The sequence below is a fragment of the Natrix helvetica genome, assembly GCF_964273705.1.
Source record: "Natrix helvetica genome assembly, chromosome: Z".
In the NCBI taxonomy this organism is placed as follows: Eukaryota; Metazoa; Chordata; class Lepidosauria; order Squamata; family Natricidae; genus Natrix; species Natrix helvetica.
The window spans coordinates 96385294-96398808 of record NC_138554.1 but is presented as its reverse complement, the minus strand read 5'-3'; the positions used below and the strand labels follow the sequence as shown (position 1 = coordinate 96398808).

General features: G+C 37.8%; 1 protein-coding gene across 3 annotated transcripts in view; it reads right to left on the bottom strand.

The window, feature by feature from the left end:
• Positions 1-13515, bottom strand: part of TBC1D5 (TBC1 domain family member 5) — a 407032-nt gene that overhangs the window by 173002 nt on the left and 220515 nt on the right. For all 3 annotated transcript variants that reach the window (XM_081970868.1, XM_081970866.1, XM_081970867.1), the window contains exon 5: positions 697-805. In XM_081970868.1, coding sequence (XP_081826994.1) covers positions 697-805 — 109 coding nt within the window. The remainder of the gene's footprint in view (positions 1-696; positions 806-13515) is intronic.

Here is a 13515-nt window from a genome sequence, read left to right as displayed (position 1 = left end):
CCTATCCAAAATATTTTTTTCTTTTCTAACATTTGTACCACTGTTTACATTAAATCTATTGGAATTATTTTGAAGTAGACTGATTTCCCCCCCCCTACATTTTTGAATATTATTGCCATTTTGCTTAAATACAGTTCCAATCATAAATATCTGTAGTGTATGCCTTAGTTATTCAAAACACACACACACACACACACACACGCATGTATGTTTTGAATAAGTGAATGGAATGTAGTGGAATGGTAGGACTATTGTTTTTTGTAATATAGTAGGATAGATCTTTAGTTATAATATTATAATATAGCCACTACTACTTACATATGACTAAAAACTTATTGATTCTTGTTGATCAAAAAAATACTCCAGATATTTCAGAAGCAACCATAGATATTTCACTATTTCACCAGATATGATGCATTTAAGTATACTTTTGTGATCAGTCAAGTATTTTGTTAAAACAAATATTCCATCATCATTCCATGTATCTGCAAGTCATTTTTCAAAACTATCAATTTTTATTTTACCTACTGTATTTCAAATTAATACCTGTCTTGTGCATGGTAACAGCTCCTAAGAATACCAGATTGAAATTTCTTGGAAAATGCTACAATTCTTTACACTAGCAATCTTCAAGTGCATCAGGTAATGTGGTGATTTATTACAAGTACAAGCTGTAAATAAGTATTTTCTTCTTACCTTCCAGCAAACACTACGGAACCTGCTGCTTCTCAGCTGCCCATTAATCCCCTTCAGCCGTATCGTTGCCAAGTAATTGTTGTTTACAAATAATTCTTCCCATTCTTTACTACATGGAACAAACATGAGAAAAGAATTTCTTAAAATTATTATTAAAGACTTAGCTAAGTGAGAAGCAGTGTAACATAAAGTAATTTGGGGTAAACAAAAGAAAAGGAAGTTTTAAATGTATATATTTAGCACTGTGCTATTTCTAAACACATGGTTGTCTTTTTGGACACATTTCTTCCTCGAATTTAATGAATATGTAGATCACTGTAATTATGCCAGCAACTGAAATTCATAATGTCTGTGGAGGCTATTCCATTTCCTCTAAAACGTTAGCACGTTAGCAGTTCAGTGAATAAACAAGAAAAATGAATATTAATACAAGCACATTTGGGTTCACCCATAGATAAAACAGTATCTATTTAAAAGGACATCTTACTCCAAAATTATGGATCAGAGAAGTATAGCATTGACTGATAGTTCTTCACATGATAGATTTGATTAAATGAAGCTTCTTTTCTTCATGTTATGAAACTGGGCAGTGAAGAATCATAGAATATGACTTCTACTAACTTTTAGCGCTATTTACTCTTGCAATCTCTTTTACGTCTTTCTACATGAACAGTTTTAAAAATTTAACAGGTGCTAGCTTTTTTTTTTAAAAAAAAGCCTGAAATAAAACCCCTCACTGTATAAACTGTTAAAAGCAAGCTTGAATACCTTGCAGTACCTACGACTGGCTAGATAAACAACCAAAATATGCCTCCCAGGCACAAAGACACCAGGGGCCTAACACCTGTGCTTCATTAATATACAAGTAAATCTACTCTTCTGGGAAACAATTGGAAATTAATTGTCTCAAACCATTTATAGAAAATTTGAATCCAAGAATGAAACTGTATTTCCTTTTTTTTTCACAGAACACTATCATTCACTTAAGAAGCTATATGAAATTTCCAAAGATTTTCTTTATTTATTGTCAAATGAGATAAGCAAAACAAAATAAACAATTTATCAGGTAGGTATGTAAGTAAAACTGAAAGACTACTTGATGTTTAAAAGATGAAATGTGAGTTATAAATTACATCATAACAGAATATTATCTATGCCAAGCTAGGCAGCAGCACCTAAATAATCTTGGGTTATGAAAAAAAAAGCTAAGTACAACTGATTAATATTTTGTTGGTAGATCAAGCAAAATATGTGTCAGCAAGCTAGATGGGAAAGTAAAAAAAATGTGGAAGACAATAGCAAACAACTTCCCTATTTTGTCATGAAAATCATGCTCATATTAATACCAGTCAAGGTATTGTATTTGTGTAGTATGTTTTTAAAAACGTGTTTGTTCTATATTGCTATCTATTTTGACTAATGAAGTTAGCTAATGAAGAAGTAAAGTTTAAATTTACAGCATCAGGTAATATCCAATGGTGGGATACAACCAGTTTGCACCACTTTGTGTGAACCAGTTGTTAACCTTCTGAGCAATTTGGTGAACTGGTTGTTGGAAGAAATCATTAGGGCAGAGAACTGGTTGTTAAATTATTTGAATCCCACCACTGGTAATATCTATTTTGAACTCAAACCCCCAAAATCAGTTTCCAATTACAAAAAATATTCATTCATTTCATCTTTCTGCTTTTTATCATAAAAGAACTGAGAAAATATTCTCTGGAAAGAACTAACTTCATATGATAATTTTGTAGTTTTGGGGTCAGTTGTACATTAGTTTTTATTCGCCATCATAAGAAAATTCAAGCAAACGCTTGAACTTTCTTGGAATTTTAAGTTTTTATATTTTGTGTGAAGTTTTATCTATGGGGAAACTCATTCCCCATATTCCCCATTTGATTGGGGAAAATCATTTGGAATTAACCCAAATATTGGGATATCACATTCTAGCACTTCAAAGATAGTTCTATGTAAAAATTGTGATCCTAACGCTTTATATTACTGCAAGAAGTGAATGGATCTTTAGTTGGAATCATTAATAACCATACTTTAATACTAAAGCTATCAAGTTAGGCTTTTTAAATTCATGTTGAAGAAATTGTTTAATTTCCCGGAAATAGTAAGACCTTGCATCTTATTTAGCATATTTCTATCTAGAGCTAATTTAGAGAGTGATATCCATTTTACATTGATTTATGTTGAAATGTCTAGTTAAATATTTGCTACTCTGTTACATAATTGTTCTAATAACTTTACTTCTTAGTTAAGTATCCTTTGAGTTTAGCTTGCTATGGTCTATTAAGTACCCTATATGCACATAGATGTACTGCTACTTTTGAAAATCACTAAAATAATACATTTCCATCAAATGTTGATTTTCAAGATGTTAGGAATATAGCCACATAGAATTTTATTGAAATTAAAACAAACATGCTCTTTGAAAACTGACAATTTGGAGTGGTATTTTGAGTGAAGGGACTGTTGTGGATGGAAGTAAAGTATATATGGCTATATGAAGTACTAAATCAAAGCAGCAGTTGCTAAGCACATAGATCAGGGCTGAAGACCTACTATACATAGAGTGCTCTCTATTACTGTTTAGAGAAAAAACTCTTATTTTCTAAATTGTTTGTTATGGAAAAAATAATCAATGTGAGTGGATTGATATGTTTTGTGTTGTTTTCCTTAGCAATTGCATAAGGTATAAAAGGAAACAGGTAAACAAAAATAAAAGCAGTAAATGCAAAGAAGGCATTAAAGGTTACTTTTCTGTCATGCGTGCATTATTAATGCTACTGAAATTTTAAAATGAAAAGTACAAAAAGTACTGTAATTTTTGGAGTATAAGATGCACCTTTCCTCTTCCCTAAAAGAGCGTGGAAATGTTGGTGTGTCTTATACACCGAATACAGCCCTTTTTTAGCCCCGTCCCCCACCTCCCATTTTTGCAAAAAAATGGCAAAAAAATGGTCATTTTTCACAAAAACAGAGGTGTTTCCCCTTTCCTCCAGCCCCAGGAGCACTCTGCAGGCTTCAGCAGGTTGGAGGAGGGAAAAATGCCCCCATTTTTGCAAAAAATGGGCAAAAAAACGGGTCATTTTTCACACAAACAGAAGTGTTTTCCCCTTCCTCCAGCCCCCAGAAGCACTCTGCAGGCTTCAGCAGGGCTGGGAAAAGGGGAAAATGTGAAAAACAGCCCATTTTCTGCCTATTTTTTGGTAAAAATGGGAGTGTTTTTGGCTTCCCCCAGCCCTGCTGAGCCGCAGAGTGCTCCTGGGCTCTGGGGAGGACAAAAACGTTTTTCTTACTTACCTCTTCAAAATCTTGGTGCATCTTATAAAGCAGTGTGTCTTATAGTCCGAAAAATACAGTATGACATGGTTGTTATAATTTGCTTTGAAGAAAACAGTGGTGTGGATCTCCTCAACACATCTTTTTGAATAAAAGAATGTGGATAAAGAAAAAGTGGTTTTATATGATTTTTTTCCAGTCAGCCTTCAGGGCTGGGGACTGAGACAATATTGACCACACTTGCAGGCAATTGCTGGTGGGACTGAGATAATGTTTTCCAGTTTCATTTCTTGCTGTTCAGTTTATTGATCATATACTGACCTTCTAGAGTTGATGTTTATGTGTGCACGTTTCTTTTTCTTTCTTTCAGGGCAATTCTAGATGGTGTTGGTGGATGAGAGAGATCCAAACCCCAGTCCAAAATAGTAGGGTCCATATGGCTTGACACTTTCTCTACTTTTATTCAACAGCTTCATTTATCGGTATGAGGTAGGTATTGTACCCAATGTTTCTTTCAACCCCTGACTGAATAAGTGATGAGGCGAAGATCCTGGTTGGTAACTAGAAAGTTGTGGATTAGAAGTTGACTTAGGCTCCCACCTCATCAAGACTTTAGTTTTAAGGACCTACTGGTCACAGTGACATATTACCATACCTCTCATTTGGGCGGCACAACCATAGTTAGAAATGGTATGCAACTTAGAAGTCCTCCTGGACTCTGATCCTGCTCAATATGCAGCTGACAGTCATGACCAGTCATTTTGTGCACCAATAGTGATCTCTCCTGAATTGGGGGACACTACTCATAGTATCTTATCCTCTAGTCACCTCCCTTTTGGTCTATTGGGGCCTACCTTTGAAAATCAACCAGAAACTGAAACTCATATAAAATGCATCTGTGCAAGTAGTTATATAAGCACTTCCTGCTTCACCCATGTAATATTACTGCTTTCTGAGCTGTAAAGCTTACCAGAGAGCTTTTGTGTGCTATTAAAATGTTGTCACCATTGAAGTTCTTTATGCCTAAAGATTTGGTTACCTATGAGCCTTTTTTCTCATGTTTCTGCCTGACCAGTAAGACCTAAAAAGCTACTATAAGTCTGACTATAAAATACTGTAACATAGGCATAATATATTCCTAGTTATTAATACCAGCTAATAAGTGGACCACTGTACTCTGTACTAACTGTAGTTTATGTGTGGTCTTGAAAAAAATCCATTTAGTTTATTTATTTATTTTATTTATTCTTCGCACTTCTAGACCGCCCCCTCTCCCGAAAAGGACTCGGGGCGGTTCATGTTGTACAATCTATGCATTATTTTCTATCTTGTCAAATTTTTTCAGAAGTTGCTCTATCTTACAGATATACATGGAGAGTAGTATTATTTAGAAAACCTAGCAATTAACAGTAGTAGTCTTGAGATGTTTCTTTTTGCTATTTGGAAAATGTTACTTATGTAGTAACAAAGGTAAATATGGTTTTTTTTTTTACATTCTTCACTTGGCAGAGTGATAATCCACGCTGTTCCCTAACTTGCCAAGTGAATGTTTTTTGTTTTTGTTTTAATACCCAACATTAGAAATAATGGAAGTGCATTTATTATGTTCATACAGATCTAAGATAAGTGGAAAAAAACAAAGTCAATTTTTTTTGTCTAGGTAAAACAATCCCAAAGCCTGATGTTCTGACCTAGACTTCCTGAGACAGTAAAAATCACATGTTTAGCACCCAAAACTCTCTTTTAATTTCAATGGCTGTGAATTATGTTCATTCACAGCCCGTAATGAGTCACAAATAGTAAGTAAAGAGTCTGCCGCAGTCTTTCAGGCCACATGGAGCATAGAGTCAAAACAGAGCTTCAGAGTTTAAACTGACCAGAACGAACAAAGTTGCTTCCTGCAAAGGCTCATGTGCCTTTGCTCCTCCTTTATGTCTTATGGGAGGGGCCAATCATCTCCAAGCCTCATTCCCGAGTCGCCCCTTTTGTCTTAACTGTTCTTGCCTTCTGGCAGCTCTGCGCATGCATGCATTGGGAACAGACTGCCCCTGTTTCACTGCCTTGCTGATGTCTGACTCTGGAGGCTCCAGTGGCAGCACATAACTCCCAGATGGTCCTGGTCTCCACTCTGCCTCCAATGCAGAGCTTTCACCTGAGCCTTCCCCACACTCCAGGACTGGCCCATGTTCCTACCCAACCTCCTCACTGTCCAACTCTGCTGCCAGCTACGCAGGCCGCTGGCGGACACAACACCTGATTCACCTGTTTCTCAGACACTCATTTAGGTGCATCAGATAAAAGGAACACGTCTTTAGCTATTCTTGCAACCAATTGCGCTCCTTATTGGACCGGGATGCCTTACGCACAGTCACCCATGTGCTGGTGACGTCTCGCCTGGACTACTGCAATGCTCTCTATATGGGGCTTCCCTTGAGATGCACTCGGAGACTGCAGTTGGTCCAGAATGCGGCCGCGCGGGTGATTATGGGGAGGACTAGGTACTCCCATGTAACACCTCTCCTGCGCGAGCTGCACTGGCTTCCTGTGGTCTACCGGGTGCGTTTCAAGGTTTTGATTACGATCTTCAAAGCGCTCCATGGCACAAGACCTAGTTACCTGCGGCATCACATCCTGCCCCATACATCCCTACGACCAATCCGCTCACACAGAGAGGGACTTCTCCGGGTGCCGTCCGCTAAACAGTGTCGGGGGGCGACACCCAGGAGCAGGGCCTTCTCTGTGATGGGCCCAACCCTGTGGAATGACCTCCCCCTTGACATCAGGATTACTTCCGATCTCCGCTCTTTCCGTGTAAAGCTCAAGACCCACCTTTTTCAATTATCTGGCCTGGCTCAACCGTAGTTTATCTTATTCCTCCTGACAGTCCTTTTAAAATTTGTAATCTTTTAAGGGGTATTTTTAATGGTTAATTTTATTATTATCGTGATGTATGCAATTGTTACCTCCTCCGTGTATGTATATGTACCATGTGGCAGCCGTGGCAAAGGGGGCGTTCCACCAGGTTCACCTGGTGCGCCAATTGCGCCCCCTTCTGGACCGGGATGCCCTACGCACGGTCACTCATGCACTGGTGACGTCTCGCCTGGACTACTGCAACGCTCTCTACATGGGGCTTCCCTTGGGACGCGCCCGAAGACTGCAGCTAGTCCAGAACGCAGCCGCGCGGGCAGTCATGGGGAGTACCAGGTACTCCCACATAACACCGCTCCTGCGCGAGCTGCACTGGCTACCTGTGGTCTTTCGGGTGCGTTTCAAGGTTCTGACCACCATCTTTAAAGCGCTCCATGGCATAGGGCCTAGCTACCTGTGGGATCGCATCCTCCCACACACATCCCTGCGGCCAATTCGCTCTCACAGGGAGGGGCTTCTCCTGATGCAGTCCACTAGGCAATGCCAACGGGCGACACCAAGGAGTAGGGCCTTCTCTGTGATGGGCCCAACCCTCTGGAATGACCTCCCCCCCGACATTAGAACCACTACTGACTTCCGCTCCTTCCGACAGAAATTGAAGACACACCTGTTCCGACTGGCTGGCCTGGCATAATTTTAACGTCTACCTCCTGGCATACATATTTCTTACTGGTTTTTTAAGGGGATTGCTCTTTTAAATTTAATTTTATAGGATTTTGGGGTTTTAAATGCTGTACATTTATTATTTTATTTATTTATTTATTATTATTATTATTACATTTTAATTTATTTACTTAGCAGTACAGTTCTGTATATCTTTTTATCCCCCTCTTATTTATGTATTTATCCACTTAATATTTTAATTGTTTATTATGATGTATTTTGATATGGACTGTACACCGCCCCGAGTCCCTTTCGGGAGAGGGGGCGGTCTATAAGCGCCAAGAAATAATAATGATAATAATATGTATGTGTATCTGTGTATGTGTATGTTTATATGTATTTATGTATATTTTTATTGTACGCCGCCCCGAGTCCCATGTGGAGAGGGAGCGGCTAACAAATTAAATAATAATAATAATAATAATAATAATAATAATAATAATAATAATAATAATAAAAAATATAGAGACAACTGGTAAAATTGCTCTCTACTTTCAAGCATTATAACTGTTCTTGTTAACTCTTATGCAGATATAGAATACAAAGAAAAGAAACATTGAATAAATGCTCATGGTTGCCTGTTCTGACCCCCCTTCCTCCTTTGCCCACACAGAACACGCTCCGGAACAATACAAGGGAACAGGGTTTATTTTACAAACAGACAGAAAGTTCCGTGGCAGTAAACCACCACAACAAAGCTCACAATGACAAGACACGGAAGCAGCTATCCAGCAGGCTATGTTTCAAGACCAAGACTTCTTGCAGGAGTCCTTTGTTGACTGCTGCAAAGGGCGTATGCACAGTCAACCCTTTTTATAGCTTGAAGAGGAGCCTCCTGATCAGCAGCTGAGAGCCCTTACCGCCGATAATTGCGCCCACGCTCCTTGCGTCTATGGGCGTGGCGATAACGAGCGTCCAGGAACTCCCTGTTCAGCTCTGACTCACTGTCTCGTGACTCCTCCCCACTGCTCCAAGGCATGGCATCTGGAGCCCCCCTCCTCTGGCTCTCACCGCTGCTCCATGCCTCAGGTGCCTCCTGGTGGCCGACCAGACTCTCCGATCCCTGCTCAGAGTCGGAACCCTGTCCAGGGTCCTCCACCTCCTCCTGAGCCGACTCATAGGGACCCTCACTCTCGGAGTCTGGTGGCAGCTGCAATGGCTCCTGCTGGGCCACAACAGTTGCCTCTACTATGGTTATAAATAGTGAACTGTTTTTATTCATGTATTAAATTATGTTCCCCAGATCTACTCCAACCATGACTTATCCCCAGGGAAGTTCAATATAAAGAATTTGAAAGGGAGACATGTTTAAATGGTGGTGCTCCCAGGCTTTCCTAGCAGCTCTAATAAAATTCCTGTCTATGAGTTTATATTGAAACAGTTACTTCACACAAGCTACAAACCTCTTCATGTACAAAACAGCCTATTAAGCCCAATTACCTCAAAGGACCATTATTACTCCACTCTGATGCCTCTTTTTGATTCTGTAATGCTGCTTCTTAAAGCAATATGGATTTTGTTCTACCAGGGATTCAAGAAGTGAAAAAAATCAGCCAATTCCTCTCCAATAATTATTTCAATACTGGTTTTACTAAGTTCACCTTTTAGACAAATAACATTCTGCAAAACATGGCCTATTAAACTTTCACAGGAAATTTAGTAGAAATATATAAAACACCTTCAATCCCAGTACCAGAGAGAAAACTTCAGCGTTAGAATTGCAGGTGCCAAGATCAACCAGATAAACACTGTTATCTATAATTACTTCATTTTTAGCTTAAATCACAGGTAATGAGGGAACTCAAGTCTCGAAAAGGCAATTAAGAATTGTACATAGTCTGCTTTCTCTACAAAGAAAAATATTTTAGAAATTGATCATGGTGTTGTCCTTTTAAATTTTCGTAGATAATCTTCTTTAACATAATAGACTGACATCATATTATTTGTGATCGAAGAAAAATCTGCTACTGATATTGATAAAAATAAGGATCAAGCTCTAAATTATCCCAGGGGCATCTGAATCTTTAAATTATTCCTGCAAATTGTATTGTGATCACTACCTATCTACCTCCATTTATTTATTTATTTTTAAAATATATTTTTATTATTTTTACATTTAAAACAATGCAATACCGTGGAGTCGGAGTGGTCATACATTCACATTATGTACAGCTAGTTTCAACCATTAACAGTTAATCTACTTAATACATTGTCTGTCCTTCTGTCCAATCACAATATATACATTTATTCCAGTCTTGTCATCTTGTCTTATACCAATCATAAAATCTGTTCCATACTTCAAAATATTCTGATTCCCCTTTATTTTTAAGTTCAAGAGTGAGCCTATCTGCTTCTGCACAGGCCAACACTTTTCTGATTGTATCTAGTTCAGATGGTGTATTTTCTTTTTTCCAATACTGTGCATAGGTTATACGCGCTGCAGTTAGTATATCTATAATTAAATAAAGTGTATCTTTCTTAAACCCCTCCGGTATTATGCCTAGGAGAAAAGTTTCTGGTTTAAACATAATTTGTTCTCCCACCATTTGTTCTAACCATGATTGAATCATTTTCCAATATTTTTTTGCCTCATTGCACGTCCACCACATATGATAGAAAGTGCCTGGTGTTTTTTTACACTTCCAACAATTTGGGGCCAGATTTTTGAACATTTTGGAAAGCCGTGCTGGAGGGAGATGCCATCTGTAGAACATCTTATAAAGATTTTCTTTATATGCCGTAGCCAATGTTAGTTTCTGATTAAGTATCCAAAGTTTTTCCCACTTAGCCTATTCCACATTGTAACCGAAATTTTTCGCCCAGGCGACTATGGTTTCTTTGACGTTCCTCCTCTAGTTTATATTCCAACAAGAATCTATACAGCACTTTGATCAGTCTGTTTTCTGTCTGTATCAACAGTTTATCTAATATTGTGTAGTCTTTGGCAATACCTTCGTTCTTCCTTTCCTGTGCATACCTTGATTGTATCTGTAAATAAGACCATCATTCTACTTGTACTCCTTGTGATGTCAATTCTGATCTGGTTTTGATCTCCCCCTGCCTGTTCAATAACTCTTTATATGTGACTATATTTTCCATGTTGATTAAATTTGGGTGTATGTATGCTTCCATCGTAGGTAGCCAAATAGGTATTTTGGTATAGTGGTCATGTTTAATTTTGTTCCATATTAGTAACAGAGATTGTCTGATGTAATGTCTACTAAAATATTTGTGTGCAGATCCTTTTTCATACCAGAGGAAGGCATGCCAGCCTGCTTGGAGGTCATGGCCTTCCAATTTGAGTAATATTTTATTTCTCAGCATTATCCATTCCCTTAGCCGTGTTCATATGGCCGCAGTATAATAGAGTTCCCAATCTGGTACGTCAAATCCTCCCTTTTCCTTAGTGTCTTGCATAGCCTTAAGTTTTATTCTTGGTTTTCTTCCCTGCCAAATAAATTTCGAAACCAATTGATTCAAATCCTTGAAGACACCTTTTTCTAATTTAATGGGAATATTCTGAAATAGGAAAAGAAATTTTGGTAATATATTCATTTTTATAACTGCGATCCTGCCCATCAGGGACAGTTGTAGGTTTTTCCATCTTTCTAGATCTTTCTTAGTTTTATTAATCAAATTAGTATAATTATCTTCTTTGATGGTCACACACCTAGCAGATAAATGTATACCAAGATATTTAACTTTTTTGACAATTTGGATACCCAATTTCTTCGTTAACTCCTCTTTTGCTTTTGATGTCATATTTTTAGTCAGCATTTTGGTCTTTGTCATATTTATCTTTAGACCCGCTATTTTCCCATACTCTGTCAATTCATCAATGAGTTTCGTACCAGACTCTATAGGATCTTCTAGCACAAACAATAGATCGTCCGCAAAGGCCTGTAACTTAAATTGCTCCTTTTTAATTTCTATTCCCTTTATCTGTACCTCTTTACGTATATTCCTAGCTAGTACTTCTAGGGTTAGTATAAACAACAGGGGGGATAGGGGGCAACCTTGTCTTGTACCTTTCTGGACTACAATACTTTGTGTTAATTCACCATTGATTATTACTTTGGCTTTTTGGTTTGTATAAATTGCTCTGATCGTGTTTATAAATTTATCCCCACAATCCATATATTCTAATTGTTGGTGCAAAAATTCCCAGTTGACATTATCAAATGCCTTTTGGGCATCGAGAAAGATTAGTGCAACCTGTTTTTCATTGTGCACTTCATAATATTCAAGAATGTTCAACATAATTCTCATATTGTTTTTAATTTGTCTTCTGGGGAGGAATCTGTTTTGATCTGTATGGATGAATGATGTAAGAATTTTTTTCAACCTTTCTGCTATTATTGAGGCAAAGATTTTGTAATCTGCATTTAGCAGTGAGATTGGTCTGTAGTTTTGTATAAACACCTGGTCTGTGTCCGCCTTAGGTAATAATACAATATTAGCCTCCGTCCATGATAACGGTGTCTTCGCCTCTTTCAACACAGCGTTATAGACTTCCAACAACGTTGGGACAAGTATATCCTGGGATTCTTTATATATTTCCGCTGGCAACCCATCCGGCCCTGCAGCTTTATTATTCTTTTGTCTTTGTATGGCCTCGATTATCTCTGATGTTTTAATGTCTTCATTGAGCATGTCCTTAATCTCCTCTGGTACCTTTGGCAGATCTGACTTTTCCAAATACTGTAATATTCCTTCCTTTGTATGGTCTCGGTTTTCTCTATATAATTGTTCATAGAACTCTTGGGTAATCCTTTTCTTTTCCTCTAGTTGGTAGCAGATCTCGCCTTTTTCATCTTGTAGTTTATTGATCCAATTCTCTTGCTTTTGCTTCCTCAACCTATAGGATAGCCACCGCCCCGGTTTATTTGCATTCTCAAAGAAGTTTTGTTTTGCTTTTTTTATAGATTGTGCCAATTTTGCTTTTTCAAATATAGCCAATTCATGTTTAATCAGTTCCATATTTCCTTTTATACTTCTGTTCTGCGGCTTCTTTTGCAGTTCACTCTCTAAATTTCTATACTTTTCTTTCAGCTCTCTTATTTTTAGATTCTCTGTTTTTTTCTTCCTGGCTGTGACTGATATTGTGACCCCTCTTATGAATGCCTTAGTTGTATCCCATAAGTTTTGTATGGATGTATCTCCTGGCCCATTTTCTTTGAAGAAGAATCTTAATTCTTGGTTAACTCTTTTAATATATTCCTGGTCTTTTAGGATTGATCTATTGAGTAACCAACGATAACTGCCCTTTTGTTTTTTCCAAATAATCCTCATGGGATTGTGGTCAACCCATAGATTGGGTTCTATATCTATCTCCTTCACTTCTGAAATTAACTCCATTGGCAGCCAGACCATATCTATCCTTGACCAGGATTCGTGTCTATTCGAGTAGAAGGTATATTGCTTTCCCTCTGGACATCTTTCTCGCCATACATCATACAGATTAAGTTCTTCAACCATTTGGAAGAATGACCTTGGCAAAGTTCTCCTGGCTCCTTTTCTCTTCTTTCCACTTTTATAGTCCCGTTTCGGGTTCAACTATAGCATTGAAGTCACCCAGTAAACAAACATTTTCATTTCCCATCTCTCGAATAATGCTATGTAGTCTATGATAGAAATTTTCCTGGCCTTCATTAGGTGCATATATTACAACCAGTGACACCTTTTTTTTTGGTTTAACATTATTTCTACGATTAGTATTCTCCCTTCCTCATCATGATAAATTAGTTTAGTCTGGATTGTGTCTTTAACATATAATGCTATTTCTCTTTTCTTTTGGTCAGCTAGTGCCGCGTAAAGTTTACCCACTCTAGGACATTCTAAGATCTGGATCTGTCTTTTAGTCATATGGACCTCTTGCATTGCAATTATATCGTAGTTCAAATGTTTTAATTTATTAAATATTGTTTTCCTCTT